The 15,621-nt window shown below is 55.7% G+C and overlaps 1 protein-coding gene across 4 annotated transcripts; it reads right to left on the bottom strand.

Annotated features, from left to right (window-relative positions):
* Window positions 1–2,045: 2,045 nt before the first annotated feature.
* LOC149875685 (uncharacterized) lies at window positions 2,046–13,508 on the bottom strand. 4 transcript variants are annotated; one of them, XM_090031053.1, is made up of 6 exons: window positions 12,808–13,508; window positions 12,605–12,710; window positions 11,347–11,507; window positions 10,792–10,918; window positions 6,483–6,599; window positions 2,046–4,709 (listed from the first exon to the last, which is right to left on the bottom strand). In XM_090031053.1, exons 1-6 carry the CDS (start codon window positions 13,168–13,170, stop codon window positions 2,485–2,487), a joined length of 3,099 nt encoding a protein of 1,032 aa, XP_089887179.1. In that variant the 5' UTR covers window positions 13,171–13,508; the 3' UTR covers window positions 2,046–2,484. The 4 variants fall into 4 exon arrangements, with proteins under 4 accessions (XP_089887179.1, XP_089887178.1, XP_089887180.1 ...); XM_090031052.1 differs by having other exon boundaries at window positions 11,347–11,504; window positions 12,808–13,363; XM_090031054.1 differs by lacking the exons at window positions 10,792–10,918; window positions 11,347–11,507 and having other exon boundaries at window positions 12,808–13,363.
* Window positions 13,509–15,621: the final 2,113 nt, after the last annotated feature.

The following is a 15,621-nucleotide window of genomic DNA, read 5'->3' as shown; positions in this document are numbered from 1 at the left end:
GTTCCTGTAGAACCCTAGGGTGAAGATCGTCCGGACCAGCGGACTTGAACACGTCCAGCCTCTCCAGAAGTACCCTAACTAACTCCTCGCTAACCCCTGGCCCAGGCGTGTCTCTCCCGGGGCCCGAGGGGGGCCCAGCAGGGAGGTGGCTGAACTGGTCCCTACTTAGGAAGACAGAGGCAAAGAAATCGTTAAATATGTTAGCTTTGTCATCTGGCATGACGACTAAGTTGCCCATCGTGTCCTGCAGGGGCCCCACATTACCCGGGACCCTCTTTTTACCACCTATGTATTTGAAGAAGGACTTCTTATTGTCCTTAATCCGGGAAGCTAGTCCTATCTCCATCTCTGCCTTGGCCTTCCTGACTGCCCCCCTACATCCTCGGGCGACTGTAACATAGTCCTTCTTGGTGATGACCCCATCCCTCCATTGGGTGTATGCCTCCCTTTTAGCAAGGAGACATTCCTGGATGCTCCTAGTGAGCCATGGGGGTTTATGTGCCCTCCTGCTCCCTTTGACTTCATCCCTCTGACCCCACTACACTGACATAAGGGACCCTACTACCTCTTGCCCAGGGTTCATTCAAGAGGGCAGGGTCCTGGCTGCACAGCAGGACATGGGAGTGAAGCCTTGAGTGGGACCAACTCCTGCTCCTGAGGGTTAGCAACAAGCTCTGCGTAACAGTGAATCCTCTGAAAGACAAGGGGCTGGGAAGTCACAGAGAGATCTGCCCTGGAAAGGGTTGAGGGTTCCCATGGCACAGCTCTGGAGAGGACACAGACACCAACCACAAGGCACCATGTTCAATTCAGGAGCTTTGCTAGCAGGGAATTCATGAGAGAATACAAGGGAGGGAGGGCAGGGAAGGGAAGAGCATCAGGGAGACAGTACTTGGATCTTGGGCAGCATTGGATGTGCAGCTGAACAAAAGGCTATAAGCTGTGCCTTAGAAAAGCTGCTGACCAGAAGGCAAAATGGTATGTTAAAAGTAACACTGCAAGACACTTAGGCAAGCATTTTCATAACACTAGAGTATTGTTGTAAGATATTGAAGTTAGATGAGCACCTTGCCGGGGTCATCTGACCCCGGTGCTCTTTCCTGCCAAGGCAGGGGGTCGGACTAGATGATCTACCTAGGTCCCTTCCGACTCTACCTACTACTATGAAACTACTATATAGCTCCCTGTGTACAGGAAACAAGATGTAGACCTCTAGCTATCATTAGGAGATAAAGCAAAAGCAAAACCTTGGAGATAGTGAAGAAAGCAGCAAGAAACTGCAAGTGACTGAGAGAAGCAGAGGTCAGGGTTTTAAGCATGCGCTCATAGCCAAAAGCCACGTAAATGAGTGACATGCAAAGGCAACTGCATGCTAATAGAGTAAACAGTAAACAAAGGCGGAGCTTAAGATGGGAAGGACTAAGGGTGGAACAAAGGTGGGGTAAAATGTTAATGAGTAACAACCAAGGTATACAAATATGAAAAGAATTAATATTCACTGCAGCTCCCGTTTATTGAAGCAGTCTCCACTTGGAATAAAGCTGTTGACAAGCAATGTGTGCATCAATCCATTGTCTCCCTAGTTTTGGGCATCGCATAGAGTCGGGGTCGAACAAACAGCTCAGGGGGTGGCAGGAGCAGCTCCTGGCAGACCCCACTGGGCATGGGTAGCTCCAGGAGAGGGGTGATGTGGTGGTGAGGAAAGGCAAGGTCAGGGAGGAGAGTAGGGAATGCTGCCCAGCCATAAATGCCCTGCTCCCTGCAACTCAGGGGCTCACATACCAGAACCCCTGGACCAGGAGGAGGGAAAAAGCTGGGAGGCAGCCCAGCAAAGTCCCTGGGTGTCATTTCAAGCCAGCTGTCTTGGGGAGGACACCCTACCGGGAAGGCACTTCTTCCCCTGGGACTACTATTTGCTTTTAGAGAATGATGGGGAATGCACAGGCTCCAAGGCAGATGCAAGATCATCTCCTCCTCCTCTCCTTCCCCTGCATGGGGGCTGACTTCTACAGAGGTGTTGGAAGAAATCAAACTTTGCCTTGTGGTTGAATCAGAACTGACAGAGCCAGCTTTTCTTTAATTAGGGCTATACTGTGATCACAAGGAGAGTTTCATACAGCAAGGGGAATCACCCACTTGTCTGTTTCAAAGGACTCCTGCTCTATAAGTTTACAATCATATTTATACTTAAGCCAGAGAAAGAGAAAAAAAAATACGACTTTGGAGAAACCAAAATGATAATAAATTACACACAGACATGCAGGCATTTTACTGGTGGTTGCTGAGCAGGCAGACATCTCCACGCCCTTCCTATACTGCTGGCTGAATTAGGGATGCTTCTGGGTGTGGATGTGCTGATTCAAGGACGGGTGGGACAGATAGGTGAAGCTTTTCCAGTACTCAGGGCACCGATGTAGCTTCTCCCCTGTGTAGCTACACTGCTGTTCGGCACAACCTGGAGGAGTAGGTGAAGTTCTTCCTACACTAAGAGGAATGATGCGTCTTCTCTTCTTTGTGGAAGCGCTGGTGCCGGGCCAGGTGGGAGGGCTGGGTGAAGCTCTTCCCACACACAGAGCACTGATATGGCTTCTCCCCTGTGTGGATGCGCTGGTGCTCAGACAGGTGGCAGGACTGGGTGAAGCTCTTCCCACACTCAGAGCACTGATATGGCTTCTCTCCTGTGTGCGTGCGCTTGTGCCTGGCCATATTGGAGGAGGAACCGAAGCTCTTCCCACACTCAGAGCACTGATATGGCTTCTCCCCTGTGTGGGTGCTCTGGTGCTCAGACAGGCGGGAGGATTGGGTGAAGCTCTTCCCACACTCAGAGCACTGATATGGGTTCTCCCCTGTGTGGACGCGCCGGTGCTTGGCCAGCTTGGAGGAGGAACGGAAGTTCTTCCCACACTCAGAGCACTGATATGGCTTCTCCCCTGTGTGCATGTGCTTGTGCTTGGCCATATTGGAGGAGGAACCAAAGCTCTTCCCACACTCAGAGCACTGATATGGCTTCTCCCCTGTGTGGATGCGGTGGTGCTGGGCCAGCCCGGAGGAGTAACTGAAGCTCTTCCCACACTCAAAGCACTGATATGGCTTCTCCCCTGTGTGGATGCGCTGGTGCTTGGCCAACTCGGAGGAGTAACTGAAGCTCTTCCCACACTCAAAGCACTGATATGGCTTCTCCCCTGTGTGGATGCGCTGGTGCTTGGCCAACTCGGAGGAGTAACTGAAGCTCTTCCCACAATCAGAGCACTGATATGGGTTCTCCCCTGTGTGGACGCACTGGTGCTTGGCCAGCTTGGAGGAAGAACGGAAGCTCTTCCCACACTCAGAGCACTGATATGCCTTCTCTTCTGTGTGCATGCGCTTGTGCTTGGCCATATTGGAGGAGGAACCAAAGCTCTTTCCACACTCAGAGCACTGATATGGCTTCTCCCCTGTGTGGATGCGTTGGTGCTCAGACAGGTGGGAGGACATGGTGAAGCTCTTCCCACACTCAGAGCAGTGATATGGCTTCTCCCTTGTGTGGATACGCTGGTGCTGAGACAGGTGGGAGGAGCGAGTGAAGCTCTTCCCGCACTCAGAGCACTGAAATGGTTTCTCCCCTGTGTGGATGCGCTGGTGTTCAGACAGGTGGGAGGCACAATTGAAGCTCTTCCCACACTCAGAGCAGTGATATGGCTTCTCCCTTGTGTGAATGAGCTGGTGTCGAGCCAGCTTGGACGAGGAGATGAAGCTCTTCCCACACTCAGAGCACTGATATGGCTTGTCTCCTGTGTGCATGCGCTTGTGGGTGGCCAGCACGGAGGAACAACTGAAGCTCTTCCCACACTCAGAGCACTGATATGGCTTCTCTCCTGTGTGCATGCGCTTGTGCTTGGCCAGGCGGGAGGACCAAGTGAAGCTCTTCCCACACTCAGAGCACTGATATGGCTTCTCTCCTGTGTGCATGCGCTTGTGGGTGGCCAGGCGGGAGGACCAAGTGAAGCTCTTCCCACACTCAGAGCACTGATATGGCTTCTCTCCTGTGTGCATGCGCTTGTGCGTGGCCAGCACGGAGGAACAACTGAAGTTCTTCCCACACTCAGAGCAGTGATACGGCTTCTCCCCCGTGTGGATGCGCTGGTGCTTTGTCAAGCTGCCGTATAGGCTGAAGCTCTTCCCACATACAGAGCACTGATGTGGCTTCTCCCCTGTGTGGATGAGCTGATGTCGAGACAGCTTGGACGAGGAAATGAAGCTCTTCCCACACACAGAGCAAGGATAACGCTTCTCCCCTGTGTGGATGCGCTGGTGCTCAGACAGGTTGGAGGACTGGGTGAAGCTCTTCCCACACTCAGAGCACTGATATGGCTTCTCCCCTGTGTGGATGCGCTGGTGCTGGGCCAGCACGGAGGAGTAACTGAAGCTCTTCCCACACTCACAGCACTGATATGGCTTCTCCCCTGTGTGGATGCGCTGGTGCTGGGCCAGGGAGGAGGAAGAACTGAAGCTCTTCCCACATTCAGAGCACTGATATGGCTTCTTCTCCTCGTTCACTGCTACATTGTCCTGTCTTGGGGTCATCCCGTGACTCTTGTGCCACTGGTCCTTTGCTGGGCTCAGGGAAGCCACCTCACTCCTACTCCCCAGGGAAGCCCATGGTGGCTCCACCTTTCCAGGCCCTTCCTCAGGAGCTTGCTCCTCATTTCCGCTCATCAGCCAGGCATGTCCTGCATGGGAGGAAAAACAACAATTTAGTCCCTGCCCTGCTGCCAGGGAATGAGTCCATGGAACTTTCCTCTGCTAATGAATCCCAAGCAGCCTCCACATCACAGGAAGCTGCACTGGGACAAAGGCCTTGGCACGACCCCGCACACGGGCTCTGGGCTGAGCGTCAGGCTTTGTGACACTCAGCACCACAGAGAGGAAATGGAACAAGGGAGATTCTGGTGCAAACACTGGAGGATTCAGTTCCCCGCACAAAATGAAATCTTCTGAATCCCACCCACTTTAAGCAGCCTCAGACCAGGATTACACACGTCCTGTGCTTCAGGTCAACTGGACCAGGAGACACCAGGGACAGCGCCAGCCTCTCTCTTGTCCAACAAAAATGGCTGGGGGGGTTCAAAAAGCCCAGAAGTGAGAGACTGTGCCCATGAGGGTGAAGATAAATGAGGCAGAAGAACCAAAAGATTAGTCCTGTTTAAGTCCTGAAAACTACACCCTCCTAGGACTGGTTAGTGCAGTGGGGCTACTTGCAGCAGGGCAGCCTCTACAAAATGTCACATGTTGCCAACCCTGAGAAAGGCGAGTGCAGAGCACCTGAAAACCTTGGCTCCCGCTTCCTTGTGGGTCACTCTTGCCTACCCCAACAGAAAACCCCTGGTGAAAGGCAAGGAGGGAAGATGTATGGCAGGGTACACCTTGCAGCAGCTGTCACTCGAAATAGAAAAGATTGCTAAAAAAGCACCCTCTTATGCTGCAAAGAGAGGAATCAGTGAAGGAGCTGGAGCTCTAAGTGGCTGCAATGTTAACTATGCTAGACAAGGAAATGCAAGCACAACTTCGGGACGGGTTCTGGAATATCTGCAAAGTGGCTACAGAAAATGGTACAGCCCTGGAGTATAGCCACCAGGGCCTCAAAAATATCAGTCACGTCGGAGATCGAGAAGGGCGGATAGACCGTTTGTTTGTATTCTCATCCTTTTGGTGGTTTCCTTTTGACCCTTATCTACAATGGCACAAAGAATACATTTGAAACAACAAGGAAAGTGTTGCCCACTGTATAAAAGGGGCAGAATTCCCGAGAACACCTCTGGTCCCAAACAGCTCTGATCATGGGATCTTTCTCTGATCTAAACAGCCATAAATATCATAGAAAATATCATAGAAAACCATCATTTGAGTACTGGAAGACCTAAAAAAAAACAACTTACCCATAATTATCAGTGGTGAAAAACTGTTCAGCTGCTAAGGAACTTGAGGATTAAACAGTTTGACATGAGAAAGTTATTAAAGTTGCGGATGAACGCAGGAAGAGGGTGTTGTGAGCATGCTCTTATTCAGGGGAGTTGCAGGGGCGGTCGTGCAATTTCAACGTGAACAGCGGGAAAGCCAGAAACAAACATCTCCCACACCCAGCAGAGGACACAAGCAGAGCACCACCAAACACTGCTGCTGTAATGTCTAAAGGAGCCATGTGTCAGATTGTGTTGTAGGGAGGAACTTGTAGTAATTACTATTAAAGTTTACTTGATATTAAATCAGGAAGGGGCCATGTCAGACATTGCGGTCTTTGGCAAAAAGACTACTGACAGTTTCCACACTTTGAATTTCAGGGATTGGAACAAGACCTGTCTGCAAACATGACAGCATAAGCTATTTGAGGTCAGCACCCTGAAACGGCAGCACAGGGCAGGTCTCCAGTCTCCAGGCCCCCTTTCACCCTGGGCACGGAGCGTTTGCGAGAGGGCACTTGGGTGGAGCGGACAGCCACAACTCACCGGGCAGCAGGTCCTCCAACCTCGAGACTGCCCCACAGTCCTCATCACCACAGACCCACAGCTCCACCTGTCCTCGCTGGATACGGCAGATCAAATCAGGTGTGGGACCTCGATATCCTGTTTGGGCAGCGGGTAGAAAAAGTTTAACCAGGGCCTATTACGGAGCGGGGGCGGGCACAGGAGGGCCATTTGGCCCAGGCCTCTCATTCATGGAGGGCCTTAAGTTGAGACTGTGTTAAAGAAAAAAGGAACATTTACTACAAATTATTGCATTGCATTTTTTGTTTGTTAAAAGTGTTAATTTTTTAAATGTAAACATTCAAAATATACCACAAGTTCTGGCATTTCATTTTTGAATAGACCAGGAGCCTCAGAAAATGGAAGTGGCCCGGGCCTCTCACAACCTCTGAGAGGGCCTGAGTTTAGCCACTGGTACTGGATGCAGAATAAGCAACTGAAATTTGGGGAATGGAGCCAATGAACTCAGGAATTATACTAAGGACTTGTAGGACAAGGGGATGGAAATTTAGGATGAAAGGGAAGGCAGAGCAGGGAGAAGAGGATGGTCCTTTTCATCCAGGTAGTGGAAGCACGGTCATAGGAAACCAAACACCAGTGTAATTCCAGGCAAATGAGTGGAAATGAGTTTGAACTGGACACACTAAGCAAGAGAGGGAGCAACTCGACGATCTTCCGAGGTCCTTTCCAGCCCTAATGTCTATGAAATCTATGAAACTCAAAATAACTACTTCAGGAAAGGCTGTTACTGCATTTTTAGGCACAATGAATGGGAAATGATATGATCATGGTGAGAAGGCAAAGGGAAATCATGTTATCAAGGAGGAAGACTCCAGGGAAGGTGGTTGGATCAAATGAAGGAGGAATATATACAAGCATGAGATGTGAGGTCTCATTAAGGACAGAGCAGTGATGAGCAAAGGGATTTAAGCCACCAGCCAAAAGTTCATAGTCTCATAGTTGGTAGGGTTGGAAGGGACCTGAGTAAATCATCAATTCCGGCCCCTGCCATGGGCAGGAATGAATCCTGGGGTCAAACAACCCTGGCTAGGTGATTATCCAGCCTCCTCTTGAAGATCCCCAGGGTAGGGGTCAGCACCGCTTCCCTTGGAACTTGGTTTCAGCTCCTAGCCACCCTGACTGTGACGTAGCACCTTCTGATACCTAGTCTGAATCTACTCTCAGTCAACTTATGGCCATTTTTCCTCGTTACTCCAGGTAGTGCTCAGGGGAACAGGGACTCTCCCATTGCCTGCTGGTCCCCCTTTGCCAGTTTGTAGACAGCCACCAGACCCCCTCAGCCTTCTCTTGTGGAAGCTGAACAGTTTCAGGTCCCATCGCCTCTCCTCATAGGGCCTGTACTGCTGTCCCCTGACCATGCGAGCTGCCTCCTCTGGATCCTCTCCATGCTGTCCACATCCCTCTTGAAGTGCAGCACCTGAAACTGGACGCAGTACTCCCACTGTGGCCTGACCAGTGTCACATAGAGGGGAAGGATCACCTCCTTGGACCTGCTCAAGATGCATCTGTGGATTCATGACAAGGTGCAGTTAGGATCCTTGACCGCGTACCCACATTGGTGGGCCGTATACATTTTGGCATCAATAATGACTCCAAGATCCTTTTCTGCCTCTTTGCTGAGGAGAAGGGTTCCCTAACCTGTAGGTACGCTGCTGGTTCTTCCTCCCTACATGCAGTACGTTGCACTTGTCAGTACCAAATCCCATCCTATTCTTATCCACCCACCCGTAACCTTTGTAGATTTAGTTGCAGCCTGTCCCTCTACTTCAGTGTGCCCCCTTCTCCCCACCTTACTGTCATCCGTGAATTTGAACAATGTGCTTTTCACTCCCTGTCCAAGTTGGTGATGAAGATGTTGAACAGCACGGGTCCAAGGACCAAGCCTTGGAGGACCCATCCCGCCAATCTGTGACCCATCTGACTGTGTAAGCATCAACGCCACAGTCGCCTAATTTCTTAATAAGAACGGGGTGAGAGACTGTTAAAACCAGGGAGAAGACAACACCACTTCAGAGCTCACATGGCTGCAGGGGGAGGCAAGAACCAGCGCTTTACCCAGAAACGAGGGCTTGGTAGTTCCTCAGCATGTGGTCCCGGTAAAGCCCCTTGTCTTCCTCTTCCAGCAGGTCCCACTCCTCCCATGTGAAATAAACTGCCACGTCCTCAAACACCTCCCATAGCTGCAAGCATAAGCGTTGCAGCATCAGTGTCTCCTGCCCCAGCTGCCCCCAGCCCCCATGGCCTCACTCACTCAGCACTACAGCACTTTGCATGTTTAGCCATCACAGGCAGGGGTGCACTACTCAGCTGACATGACATGCAGGGATCCTGGTTTTCTCTGTTTAAAAATTGCAAATTCTCTCATAAAAAACAATTGCGCCCAACCCATAGGCCCCCTCGACCCCTGTGGGGACCCGTGACCAGGGAGCCAGCAAACAAGGACTGCCAACAGGAGCTATTTCCAGGCAGTTCGCAGGCAGGAGTACAAGCCTACAAGCCCTCTGCAAGGGCATGCCAGCGTTTGGGCCGGCGTTGGCACAAGGCAGGCAAGCAGGAGCCAGGTCGGATTCTTTGGCAGGGAAGAGAGGAAGACGCTTCACTCTACAAGAATGGTAAGGACGTGGTGGGCTGCCAGGGACCCAGCCCCAGCGATGCTGCGTGCCCGGGGCTCCTCTGAGTCCTCCACCCAGAGCCTGCATGGAGCTTAAAGCCACCCTCCCCCTATCTGTGGGGGTGCCTGGCAGGGCCACTGCGGCCTGTGGGGGGAGCAGGAGTTCCCTCGCCTGTCCCACGTGTGCCCACCTTCGGGCCCTGGAGGGGAAGGGGAGGGAGCTCCAGGCGGAGCTCAGTGGCCTGAGGGGAATCAGAGCTGCCAAGGGCAAAATGGACAGGTATTTCAGTTCACTGCAAGGTCAAGTACCTAGTACAGGCACCCCGGGAGGGACCAGACATGGCAGTATCACAGACCGTTACCACCAGGGCCAGGACTATTTGTGCTGCTGGAGTGTCGACCCCCCCCCCACTACAACTGGGGAACAGGTACAAGGCCCTGGCAGCATGGGAGGAAGAGGCAGGCGAGGATGACTCCAGGGGAGCCGATGCCGCTCCACGCACGGAGCAGACTGAGCGATGCTGGGACACCCAGAGGAAGAGACGCCGGGTCCTCGTGTTGGGCAACTCCCCCCTGAGCAGAATGGAAGGATCCACCTGTTGCCCCAATCCCATGGCACGTGTGATTTGCTGCTTGCCCCAATTCAGGACATTGTGGCCGTGATCCCGGACCTCATCTGGCCCTCTGATCACTACCGCTTAGTCCTCATCCTTGCGGGCACTAATGGCTCGGTCGGGAGTAGCCCGGACCGTGTCGTGACAGACTACAATGCTCGGGGGACAAGCTTAGGGAGATAGGAGCACAGGTGGTTTTCTCATCTGTTCTTCCGGTGAACAGCCACGGATGGCACCACGAGGCCTGCGTTGAAGAGGTCAACCAGTGGCTTCGCATTCCTCAACCACGGCCAACCCTTCCATGCAGGAGACATGCTAGGGCGGGACAGGCTAAATCTCTCCCCGAAAGGTATGCATGCGTTTCTCTTCCAGGTTGGCTGAACTTGTACGGTGAGCTTTAAACCTAGGTTTGTTGGGGGATGGCGATGCAGAGGTAGAGGACACTTCTACGTCAAGGCGGAGGAACACCCTTCTCAACACAGGGGCTGAAAGGGATCTTGCAGTCATTGTTGACTCCAGGATGGACATGGGGCGAGTGTGGGGAAGCAGTCAGAAAAGCTATCTGCACCTTGTTGCGCATCCAACCGTGCATCACAAGCAGATCCGGGAAGGTGATCCTTCCCCTCCATGCGGCACTGGTCAGGCCGCAGCTGGAGTACTGCTCCAGTTCTGGGCGCCGTACTTCAAGGAGGGATGTGGACAGCATGGAGAGGATCCAGGAGGGCCACTTGCATGGTGAAGGGGTGGCAGGTCAGGCCCTCCTAAGATAGACCAAAGGACCTGAATCTGTTCAGCCTCCCCAAGAGAAGACTGAGAGGAGATCTGGTGGCCGTCTGTAAACTCACCAGTGGGGATGAGCAGAAAATAGGTGAGGCTCTGCTCCCCTGGACATCACCTGGCATAACAAGGAATAACAGCCAAAAATTGAGAGTAGGTTCAGGCTTGATATCAGTTCATGAGGACGAGACACTTGAAAAACAGGCAGAACACAACAACACTTCAGAGCTCACATGGCTGTAGGGGGAGGCAAGAACCAGCGCTTTACCCAGGGAAACGAGGGCTTGGTAGTTCCTCAGCATCTGGTCCCGGTAAAGCCCCTCGTCTTCCTCTTCCAGCAGCTCCCACTCCTCCCGTGTGAAATACACCGCCACGTCCGCAAACGCCTCCCGGAGCTGCAGGCACAAGCGTTACAGCATCAGTGTCTCCGGCCCCCGTGGCCCTGTCCGTGCTTGCTCCCCTACAAGTATTTGCGGCATAGCTACAGAGGCAGCTGTGGACACAGGAGCTCGTGTGTCGGCCTCAGCCCGGCTCAACAGGCTCCATTTCCTCGGCCCTTGGAGGCCGCCCAGGCAGCACATTCAGAGGCAGGGAGCCCAGCTCCGGAGACTCCGACCAGCCTCCCCATGCCGGCACCCCTGGCTCTCTGCGCCCCGCAGCGCGCTCCTGGCTACCGCAGCCGGGGGTGTCTGCAACGCTGTCACCAGAGACTTCTCACTCTTCAGGTCTCTTCCCCCCCAAACTCTTGACAGCACCCCTGCCTCCTCCTGGCCTCTGCCCCAGTTGCACTCGCACCCCCACCTTGAGCTCGTGCCCTGCTCACCTCCATGCTCTCACCCTGCTTTGCCGGCCTGCCCTGCCCCGGCCCAGGTGTCAGGGAGCCATTCTGTCCCCGTCTCCCTGGGGAGGGTCTCTGCAGCTCCCGGTTGACAGGTCCTTCCTCGAGAGGCTGCTCATCCGCTCTGCTCAGGGTCCCGGCACCTGTCGGTGTGAAGGGAGTGCACAGGTGAGCCCTGGGGTGGTGGCAGGGGAAAGCCCTGCTCGTCTCCTGGACTGGTGGCAGGGGAAAGCCCTGCTCGTCTCCCGGACTGGCATGGAGTGAAGGGAGCTGAAGGCTGCAGCATGTGGAAGAAGGGAGACTCATGATCCCACAGGTCTTGCTCACAGACCTCCACAGGCACAAGGCTGGAAAGGAGCCCCAAGAGCTGTCCAAGTGCAGGTGGTGATCACAGCACCGTGTCAGAGCCGGCAGGGACATTGCTCCTGGGAAAGGAGCTGCAGCCATGTTGGTGCTGTGTCACATTCACATTTTCAGGGGGGAAGAGGGGAAATGCACAGTAGTCATGTGAAATGCTTCCAGTGGGGCGGGGTCTCGCTTCCTTCCCATCAGGCGCCAACTGCAGGGGCACAGGGAGAACAACCACCGTGGATCTGTTGGAGCACCGACCCACCGAACAGTTCGGGCAGAGAGGTTTGGGGATGAGTTTGGTCCAGGGCACCTGCCTGAGAAGCTTCCGTGTCTGTGGGAAGCTGCACACAGGCAGTGAGAAACATCTGGGACCTCGAACTGCTCATATTGACCACGGTCCTGTCCCACCTGAGCCACGTGGCTTTGTAATCTTGTGCCCCATCCCAGGCAGCAGCCGGCATTAGAGCTTCTCACCCTGAGCCCAGGACAGCCACTCAGGCACCCAGACCCAGGCCCAGGGCTGTTTCCCATAACTCACCTGCCTTGGGCTCCTTGCACTCATTCAAGAGCCAACGGCTACTGTCCGCTCAGCTCACTGTCTCCCCTTGCAGCACTTGTTTTGTGCCTGCGACCCCTCCCAGCCCTGTTTTCTTTTTAGTTAACCCTGAAAATCAACTGGCCTAAGCCCAGGAGCCAACAGTAACAATGGCGTGGTGCGTGGGGAGGGAACTGTTGCTCTTTGGGTGTCGAGCCCGGGTTAGCCTTGTACGTCAGGAAGGCTGGCAAGGGCCTGGCTCGGGGTGGGGCGGGGGCTCCGCTGTGGCGACATGGGGCAGCTCGTCCTCGGGCCCGGGGGTCCCCATCTCCTGCCCCTGCCGGGGCCTGTCCTCACCGTGGGCCTTCGGCGGCTGCTCCCAGGAGTCCCCAGGCTCCGGCAGGGCCCCGGGGGGCTGCATCGTGTCTGAGGACACCTCCTCGACCTCCACACGCACCGTGACCTGGGGACACACAAACGTGTCGCTGGGGAGCCAGGATCTGGGGGGGACGTCCCCCGGACACGGGGAGGTGCGGATGGCACCAGACAAACGCTCTCACCGGGAGCTTCCCGTCCTCCGCCTGCCCCAGCCGAGCCCCCTCGGCCAGGGCCACGGCCTGGGCGCAGGTCTCCACGCGGCCCCCGCACGCCCAGCTCCGCATCTCCGGGGGCAGGATGGCCAGGAGCTGCTCCAGCACCACCAGCTCCAGCATCTGCTCCTTGCTGCGGCACCAGGGCTCCAGCCAGCGCCGGCACAGCTCCCGCAGGCGGCTGCAAATCTCCCGCGGGCCCTCGGCTTCCCGGTAGCGCAGGCCACGGAAGAGCTGGCGCCAGGGCTCTGGGGAGGGGGGCTCGTCCCGCGGTGCCAGCGCTGGGGTGGCGGAGGGCAGCTCGGCCTGGCCTGGGGGCTGCGTGGCCTGCATCGCGTCCCGCCCCCGAGCTCTCGGTGCTGCACCGGTCCGGACGGGACGCCACGAGGGGCTTCTGCCCCCTCAGCCCCTGCCTGCAGACCTGCTGGGCCCTGCTCCGCGACAGCACCAGCCAGAGCAGGATGGGAGAGCCGGCCCGGACACCCCCGCCTCCCCCCACTGCCAGCAGTCCCGGAGCCTCCTCCCTCGCCCCCAGCCCTAGCACCGGCTCCCGGAAGCGGGCTTGCTGCACAAAGGTGCAGTCCAGCTCCGCGCCCGTCCCTGCAGGGCGGGGGAGCGGCAGCCCCGCGCCGGGCGCACGCGTGGCGGGCTCGTGGGCCGCGGGAGGAGCCGGGGCACGGGTCACCTCAGGCCGCAGCTTCCCGGGTGGGCGGGGCTTCTGGCTCCTCCCAAGGTGCTTTGCCGCCGGGGGGCGGGGTGTCGCTTCCTTCCCCTCAGGCGCCAACGGCACAGCGGCCGGCTCCTGTCAGATTTGCATATGCAAATCTGTCCCGTGCAGTGATTGGAGGAACGGACAGAGCCCCGCCTCGCCGGCGGCTGGGCGTCGCGGCGACCCGCCAGCCCAGGAGGGGGCGCGTTTGCCTTTCCCTTGTCGCCGCTGCGACCCCCGCAGCGCCCCGGGTGCGGGGAAAGGGCCGGACCCGCGCTCGTCTCCAAGCACCGCCAGCATTTATTCCCGTAACTCGCACGCGATCTGAGGCGTAAGCAGTGAGGTGCACGTCAGCACGCACAGCGTGCGGGCGGGGCGCGTGTCACCTAAAGCGCTTGCCATGTGTTTTAGCTCAGACGCACCGCGGCTCTCGCCTCAGCGCTGGCGAGCAGTTCCTGGCTTGCACACCTGCTTTAACAGCCGCCCGGCGCAGCAGCACACCCACGTGTAGAAATGCCCTGCGGGACTAGTGCCAGGCATCCTCACGGGTGAGCTCCTGGGTGTGGAGCACAGCAGCAGCCTCAGGTGGGCGAGGAAATGCTCATGCCGCCTTCCTCGGGCCCTGCGCTTGCTGCCCGGCTCCCCCGCCCAGCAGGTAGGTGCCAGGTGCTGGGCCAAGCCGAGCCAGGAGCAGCCTCCAGAGCGCGGGCCTGCAGCCCTGAAGACCAGGTAAGTGGGTTTTCCCCAGGCTGGAGCAGGGCCCGAGCAGAAGAGGCCGGGCAGGTGCCAGCGGTGGAGGGGAATGTGGCCGTGAGCGAGGGACCACGTCCAGTGCACGGCTAAACATGAGCTAGGGCAGAGGCCCATCATTTTTGCACGCTTGTATGGACCCAGAGGGGCCAGACTGTCATCCTCAATTCCCTCTGGGCAAAAAGGAAATTTATTTCCTACCTACAGGGACTTTTTGCCATCTTTAATTTTCCCTGTGCCAGATGAAGGGAGTGCTAGCCCAAAAGCTTGCTGAAAAAAACACCTTTCTGTATGATTTCTTACTTAGTGCAATAAAAGGTATCATCTCTGAACCAAGAGTTCTAGGTTTTTGCATTCCTGGTACCCGGTGATTTTCCAAAGGCCTAAGTACACTGGTGAGGAGTGGATATGGGAAAGGGAGGTCAAAGAGTCTGGACTCCTAAGAGCTCCTTCCCAAGGGGGGAGCCTGGTGCCAGATCTGCCAAGGTCACCTGCCAGGTCTCCAGCAGGCTCTTCTGCAACGCCGAGCTCCCAAAGACTGCTCTCACTCCAGCCTGCTCGCACCAGGAGCCAGGCCAACCCCGCTGGTGAGGGTGAAGTGGATGCTGGCTGCACGGCTCCTTTGTCTGCTGTTAGCTACATACATGGCAGCTTTTTCAGAGAGCAGAGGGGATGTCATCCTCTGGCAGCTGCCCAGTGCCCAGCTATCATGTCCCTGAGATGGGCCCGCCGAACTGTACCCGTCCACACCGAGCTGTACCCCTCCAGGCTGGCACAGAACAGGGAGCAGTGCGCTGCTCTCGCCGTATCCTGGGACCACCACTGCGCCTTCCCCTGTGGCCCCCCGTTCCCCCCTCCTTGCGGTGGGGGGCAGCGCAGGGGCCTGCCAGGGGACAGGCTCCATTAGGCTGCTGGGTTCGGGATCAAGGAGGCAATTCGGGAGTGAAGTAAAGGCAAATTTACTTATAGCTTAGCATACAACAGCTAACAGAAAGGTTAATGTGATTAAACAGGTTGTACAGTAATAAAAAGCTACTAGTGAATAATAACAGATGGACAGAATGACAAAGAGTTACCACATGGTGTTGGAAAGGTTAATGTGACAGACAGACAGTACAGTAATAAAGAGCTAGCAATGAATGGTAACAGATAGAATGACCCCACGTGGGGTTAGCAACTTACCGGCAGTCCCTTTACACCAGGTGCACACCAAGTTGTTCCAGTGAAGTCAAGTGTCCCTGATCAACGCCATCTGTGAGGGGTCACTGGGAAGGTCCCTAGATCAGGATCTGGTCCTCACTCACTGGGAGTCTGGGGTCCAGGCT

This window comes from Crocodylus siamensis, chromosome 1, assembly GCF_052110815.1.
Source record: "Crocodylus siamensis isolate JL-2025a chromosome 1, ASM5211081v1, whole genome shotgun sequence".
Taxonomy (NCBI): domain Eukaryota; kingdom Metazoa; phylum Chordata; order Crocodylia; family Crocodylidae; genus Crocodylus; species Crocodylus siamensis.
This window is presented reverse-complemented; position numbering and strand designations above follow the sequence as displayed.